At 49.0% G+C, this 6,946-nt stretch overlaps 1 protein-coding gene across 2 annotated transcripts; it reads left to right on the forward strand.

The window, feature by feature from the left end:
- On the forward strand, positions 1-3,392 carry RBM8A (RNA binding motif protein 8A). Of its 2 annotated transcripts, none has more exons than XM_070397117.1 (6): positions 1-130; positions 394-453; positions 530-607; positions 746-882; positions 1,117-1,253; positions 1,385-3,392. In XM_070397117.1, the coding sequence occupies exons 1-6, from the start codon at positions 64-66 to the stop codon at positions 1,428-1,430; spliced, it is 525 nt and encodes a 174-aa protein (XP_070253218.1). In that variant the 5' UTR covers positions 1-63; the 3' UTR covers positions 1,431-3,392. The 2 variants fall into 2 exon arrangements, with proteins under 2 accessions (XP_070253218.1, XP_070253219.1); XM_070397118.1 differs by having other exon boundaries at positions 533-607.
- Positions 3,393-6,946: the final 3,554 nt, after the last annotated feature.

Here is a 6,946-nt window from a genome sequence, read left to right on the forward strand (position 1 = left end):
GGGCGCTTAAAACCTGAGCGCTTAGATCCTGAGCGGCACGGACGCGGGTTACAGGGAGGCAAGATGGCGGACGTGCTGGATCTTCACGAGGCCGGCGGCGAGGATTTCGCCATGGATGAGGATGGGGACGGTGAGGACAGTGGAGGCGGCTGCGGGAAGCGGGGAAGGTGCGAGAGAAGGACGTAATAGGGCAACCATCCCCCTTCCTCCCGGCGGGGAGGCGGGAGCGGGGCAACGGGCTGCAGGGCCTGCAGACCCCGCCCCCGGTGGCGGCGTGGGGCGGGGCTAGGAGGGACTGGAAGTGGTGGGGTCCGCGCTCAGAATGTCTGGGGGAAGAGGCTGTTGTTCTACATGTTACCTTTGGCACTTATTCTTTCACTTGTGGGGTTACAGAGAGCATCCACAAACTGAAAGAAAAGGCGAAGAAGCGGAAGGGCCGCGGCTTTGGGTCCGGTGAGTGTGAAGAAAATGGGGTCCTGGGGGACAGCGGGAAAGGGGGCCTTCCGGTGATCTCGGGTGTGTTCCCTAGAAGAGGGCTCTCGAGCGCGGATGCGGGAGGATTACGACAGCGTGGAGCAGGATGGCGACGAGCCGGGGCCGCAGCGCTGTGAGTAGCGGACCTGTGGGCGGCGTGTCTGCGGGAGCTGGGGACGTGAAGGCAAACCCGCGGGAAAGGGCCGAGGGCTGCAGTCGCGCTCACCCTGCTGCCGGGATCTTCAACCCTTTCTCCCTGCGTTCCCCGCAGCTGTTGAAGGCTGGATTCTCTTTGTCACCGGGGTCCACGAGGAAGCCACGGAGGAAGACATCCATGACAAATTCGCAGAGTATGGGGAAATTAAAAACATCCACCTCAACCTGGACAGGCGCACGGGGTACCTGAAGGTACTGAATTACCCTCCTTGTCTCCCCCCATCACCCTTAGCGGGGGCAGATCTCCCGCGGTCGCGCTGGTCGGCCAGGAGCAAAGTTGAAATCAAATGACATTGGAAATGGAGTTTGTTAGACGCAGCAGAGACAGGAGCGGAGGAACCTGTAGGGTATACAGCAGGGATGTGTGATGCACGTTGTTTAAGTTGGTGGGACAGGGTTTTGATGGCCATCTTTCGCTTGCCCTAGGGGTATACTCTCGTTGAGTATGAAACATACAAGGAGGCCCAGGCGGCGATGGAGGGACTCAACGGCCAGGATCTGATGGGACAGCCGATCAGCGTGGACTGGTGTTTTGTTCGGGGTCCACCCAAGGGCAAGAGGAGGTGAGGTGGAGGGGCAGACACTACCTCGGTGAAGGGAATATGAGCGAAACAGAGAAAGGACATTGCAGGTCCCTCTGATGGACCTCCCCCACCATCACCCCCAACAACACCCTTCCTTTCCCTTTTCCTAGGGGTGGCCGGCGGCGCAGCAGGAGTCCAGACAGGAGGCGACGCTGACAGTTCCTCTGCTGGCCAGGTGTTCCCTGCAGAGATTCCATGTGACCATGTAGCCTTGGAGAAGTAGGGCCCCGGTGGAACTTGCTGTTTATATTTAATCCTTTACCCTCTTGCTTGGTGTTTTGGAACTTGGGGGGGTGGGGGGATTGAGTTATAAATAAATGTCCCATTTTTGTTTTCTACATTTAAAATTATTTTCTTGCTCTAACCTTGCAAGCTCTGAAGTGCTCTTTACAGTAGGCAGTGTGGGACGCTGTGAAGGTACTTCTCCCAGTAACTGAATTCAGTGAGTTTCTACACGAGACATAGTCTCAGTCGCAAAGAGTCAAAGTAGAAACACTGCTCAAGGTATTTCATTTTCTTGGGAGCTAAGAGAGCAAGGGTAGAAGTGAGATGTTTTCAGGATATTAACAAGTAATTATTCTGTTCCTATATACTCTGTCCTGAGCAAATGGATGTTACAGGGATGTTTTCTTTTTGTTTCTCCTGCCTGTACTGCCACATTTGTTTGTACCTCCAGCTGTCGAAGGGCTTAAATCTCCTATGGGGCATTCCCCCAGATTCTCTTTCCCTAAAGGAGTCTATACAAAGTTCTTGGTGCCCACTTTGGCAGCCAAGGGTGAAGGCCCTTTGGAGATGATCCAGAGGAGCACTGATGAGGCCAAAGAGAAGAGGAGGAGGCTGGGAGGAACTCCAGTTAGCATTGTGGGAGAGAACCAGCGAGTAGGGAGGTGTCCGGCAGAGGACAGAGGTCAGCAAAATCAGTAGGGCTAGTCGCAGGTGCACAAACACGGGGTGATTGTCTAAGGAGCGGCGGAGGGCCAATTCACTGGTAGGTTTGGGATTTAGAAATTAGACTGCCATTCAGAACCACTCAGCTCCGGACCTGAGTATAGGGTGAATTGATGGGCAGTGAGATGGCGCTCTCCCCTACAAGGAAGAGAACGCTCCAGACCCTCTTCTCCTTCAAAACTTGGGACTGTGTGCTCCTTTCCCCATGGATTATGACAGACATGCTGGAGAAAAGTTTTGGTATGTTTTTTTTTCTTTCCTATTTTTATTGATTTCAGAGAGAAAGGGAGTGGGAGAGCAAGAGAAACATCATTGATCGGCTGCCTTCTACACACCCCCTACTGGGGATAGAGGCTGCCACCCAGGCATGTGCCCTGACCGGGAATCGAACTGTGACCTGGTTCATAGGTTGACACGCAACCACTGAGCCACACCGGTGGGCAAAGTTTGCTTCAGGTGCTGTGCTGTATGAAGCTACTCAGTCTACTTTAAGACATTTTGGTGTCCTAAGAGTAAAGGAGAATACTGATCACGTTTCTCCTTAATCCTTGTCCCTCTAACTCAAGTTCAGATGATGGCTAGAGGTTGGTTAGAATTGGAGGCATTCAAGAAAATTATATGCAGCATCAGGTACTAGAATCTCACTTTTGGCTTGATAAGTACCTATAAGGTAAAAGGCCAGAGGCAGTTGTTTGAGGGAATGGATGAGAGCCTGGGGATTGAAGTCTCACCTTGTCAGGGAACTGGACACACTGAAGACAGTGCAGCGATAGCAGATGGTCATGGCAGTCAGTGGCACATTAGAGTTTTTCAAAATGCTGACCCGCTGAGCTCAAAAGGTTCGCCATCACTGCCTTAGGCTATGGAGCTAACTATTAAGTTTGTTAAATCCTGGGACTTAAAGAATCCTGTCTCTCTCTTTTTTAATTACTATGCTAAATATTGCACTTTATAGAAGGATCTCTACCACGTCACCAACATTTTTAGCTGAAATGATTTTCCTGATGTGTCTGATTAATTCTGTGGGAAAAAAGCTTGTGTAAAATGGGTGTTGCTAAAATTTCAGGCCATTGTGCAACCACTCTGAAGTGACCTTTAGTAATAGACTTTTGTACAGTAACTATAACAGTGAAACAATGTTAAATAATAAAATTTAACATTTTCCAAATGCTCTTGGCTGCCCTTCCCCCTTTTTGGTAAATTGCAGAGTTTTTGGGTTGAATCAGTAAAGAGTATTTTTCAGGTTTGAGCTTCAAGTAAGTTAGTACCTTGGTTCAGGTAAGGTAGATTTGAGTCACACTATTCGTTTGGTAAAAGGCAAGCTTTGTAGGTATCAGGTTCCTAAATACGAGGCATTTGGAAAAGTGATTTCAGCAGGTGGAGGGCCTTTTAGGAAAGGTAGATGGTATCAGCCGTAGACATACAATGGCATGAACTGCTTGGACATTGACTAACGCTGAGCTAGTCGGACCTTGGTCTCTCCTCTTGCCCCATATAATTCTGGGGGTTTGGAGTTCTGGGGTGTTTTTCTTTGCACTATGCCTAGAAATACCTGACACTGTGAGAAGGGGCTGAAAAAAAGGTCAGGTTCCTGGACTTCCATTTGATCCATAGCCTTACTTCTGCCCCCTCTTCCTACTTTACATGCAGTTTACCTAAAACCTTCCTTTCAACTACTGATACTTGGAAACTTTAGGTTACAGACTAATTTCTAACTACCCCCATAGTCCATCACACTAACACCACATTTTTTTTTTTAAGTGGTGTTTCCCCCCCTGGCTGGGTAGCTCAGTTGGTTAGAGTGTCATCCCAGTACGCACACCAGGGTTGCGGGTTCAGTCACCAGTCAGGGCACCTGCAGGAGTCAACCAATGAATGCATAAATAAGTGGAACAACAAAATTGATGTTTCCTCTCTTCTCAAATCAATAATAAAAAATTGGTTTTAAACATATTTTTAACACTGATATTTTAAATACAACATACAGAATATATTGTGCCAGAGTTACACAAGAGGAGACTATTTTGGAACCAAAAATATCTCACTTTTTGCACATGCATCATGTTACCATCAGTTTGCCATTGAAGCAAATGGAGATTGTAACTGTTAATCAGGTCAGGCTGTAAGAAATTATGAAATTCATCTTGTGGCCCATGGGTTTCAAATGATTTAGCCAAAGTCATATAGCTAGTAGTGGTAGAGCCTAGACTCGGGAAGAAAAGCAAAACGAAACAAGCAAACAGTGCAACAAAAACAGGCTTCTAACCCCCAAGTCCACACCTAAAATTTACTTCATATGAACAAACCCAACTGTAATTCCTTTTACACGGAGGTAACAAGTTCTTTCTAAATCTTGGGTTTAAGAAGGTCCTACTGCCCTGACCGGTTTGGCTCAGTGGATGGAGCGTCAGCCTGCGGACTGAAAGGTCCCGGGTTCGATTCCAGTCAAGGGCATGTACCTTGGTTGCGGGCACATCCCCAGTGGGGGTTGTGCAGGAGGCAGCTGATCGATGTTTCTAACTCTATCCCTCTCCCTTCCTCTCTGTAAAAAATTAATAAAATGTATTAAAAAAAAAGAAGGTCCTACTTGCAACATACTATTGGAAGATTTTATATATGTATACATATATGCATATATATATATATATATATATATATATATATAAACTATAGTCAGACTAACTTTTGGCAGTTAAAATTTTTTTTCTTTTTTGGTAGTTATATTTTTAATATTTAAGGCTTTAAGGATGAAATCTTTGACTCTAATGCATTGAATCTGGGACCCTAAAGTCTGCAGGTTGACGCTCTATCCACTGAGCCAAACTGGCTAGCAGTGGTTCTCAACCTTCCTAATGCCGCGACCCTTTAATACAGTTCCTCATGTTGTGGTGACCCCCAACCATAAAATCATTTTCGTTGCTACTTCATAACTAATTGTGCTACTGTTATGAATTGTAATGTAAATATCTGATATGCAGGGTGTATTTTCATTGTTCACGACCCACAGGTTGAGAACCGCTGGTAGGGCTTTATGCTTACCTTTAGCGTAACATTTGACTGTACACTATTGTATTAATTTGTCTCCTGCGCTAGTCTAAATTTCTTGAAGGCAGGACTTCATTGCTCTATCCTTGCTAGAGCAGCGGTCGCCAACCTTTCGGACCTCATGGACCACCAGTTGGCAACAGCTGCTCCAAAGATTTCCTTAAACCAGCAGTCGCCAACCTTTCAGACCTCATGGACCACCAGTTGGTGACCGCTGTGCTAGAGCATTTAGATGCACCTGAAGATGATGCACGTTATTTTTTAAATTGATGGATGTACCACAAAGTGGTTTTTTAAAATCTTTATTGTTGAAAGTATTGCATATGCACCCCCCCCCACCCACCCACCCACCCTCCCGCCCTGCCCTGCCCCAAGCCCTCACCACTCCACTGTCTGTGTCCAGGGGATGTGCATATTTGCATACAAGGTCTTTGGTCGATTACCTCCCACCCTCTCCCGCCTTTCCTCTGAGATTCCGCACTCTGTTCCATGCTTCCCTGTCTCTGGATCCACTCTGTTCATCAGTCTATTTTGTTGATTAGATTCCACATATGAGAAAACATGGTACCACAAAGGTTTAGCCAAAACCCCGGCTTCTCTTTTTTTTTTTTTTTTTTTTCTCTTTTCTTAATAGACCCTCCCATATACGTTTCCTCCTGCCCTGGAGTTTCTGCAGCGATCTCCTGAAGCAAGGTGGGAGCGGGAGGATACAAATGGGGAAACTAAGTGTAGTTAAACAAAGCTGAAGGAAGAGGCGAGGATAACAGGGTACTGCTTTCAAGAACAGAGATGCCAATTAGCATGCAATGATCTTAGCGTGCAAAGGAATATCAGACACTGCCCCCTGAGGATTGATGGCTCACATTGCGTACCCAAATTCGTGTCCAGTCTAGCCCTGAATCCAGACAAGTGAGTCACCGGGGGCAAGGCGAGCAGAAGACAAGTCCATAGGCTGCCCCCAGAAGTGTCCTTACAGCAGAGGGGGTGGCGGTCGAACCCAATGGCCACGGGCAAGAAAGCTGTAGCCTACATGGCCATTAGCTTCGGGAATGAGTGTCCGTATGGGATGTCCCTGGCCAGCCGTTGAGCAGTGATAGTCCAGGTGGCATCTGGAGCATACCCACAAAAGCGACCAGTAAGTCTAGAGCTGCTAACTGGGCAAATGGGCCCGCACCTGACGGGCGGAGCTGACCGGGTGGCGGCCGTGTCCCCGCAGCACCGCCAGGTTCCCTCCAGCGGGAGAAACAAACAGCACAAGGGCCACTTGCACTCGGACCTTGGCTGCCGCCGAGGTGGGCAGCTCTGGGCCTTCATCTCACTCCTAATCCGGCCCAGGTCTCCCCTCCGCCGACCCCAAGGGGTGCCTTCAGCAGACATGGTGACCTGGAAGGGAAAGGGGTGGGGGTGAGTTGTGGGTTTGAAGGGTTAACCGGCTGCTGCTGTGCTCTGGCGGCACCTGTCTGGATCCTGTAGGGACCTGGGATCCGGCGCTGGTTCTACTTCCATAGATTTACTTAGTCCCGGAGCCCTGGATCCACCGGAGCGTGTGCCTGTCGGGGCTGTTCTGACCCTAACCCAGCGGCCGCAGCTGGAGCGCCGCCGCGCCTCTCGCCCCGCCCCCTCCAGCAGGCCCCGCCCCTCCAGCAGGCCCCGCCCCCTTTCCGACTAGTTAAAGCCGA

Source organism: Myotis yumanensis, unplaced genomic scaffold (assembly GCF_028538775.1).
Source record: "Myotis yumanensis isolate MYYU_CA2020_CCGP unplaced genomic scaffold, mMyoYum1.0.hap1 SCAF_17, whole genome shotgun sequence".
Lineage (NCBI taxonomy): Eukaryota > Metazoa > Chordata > Mammalia > Chiroptera > Vespertilionidae > Myotis > Myotis yumanensis.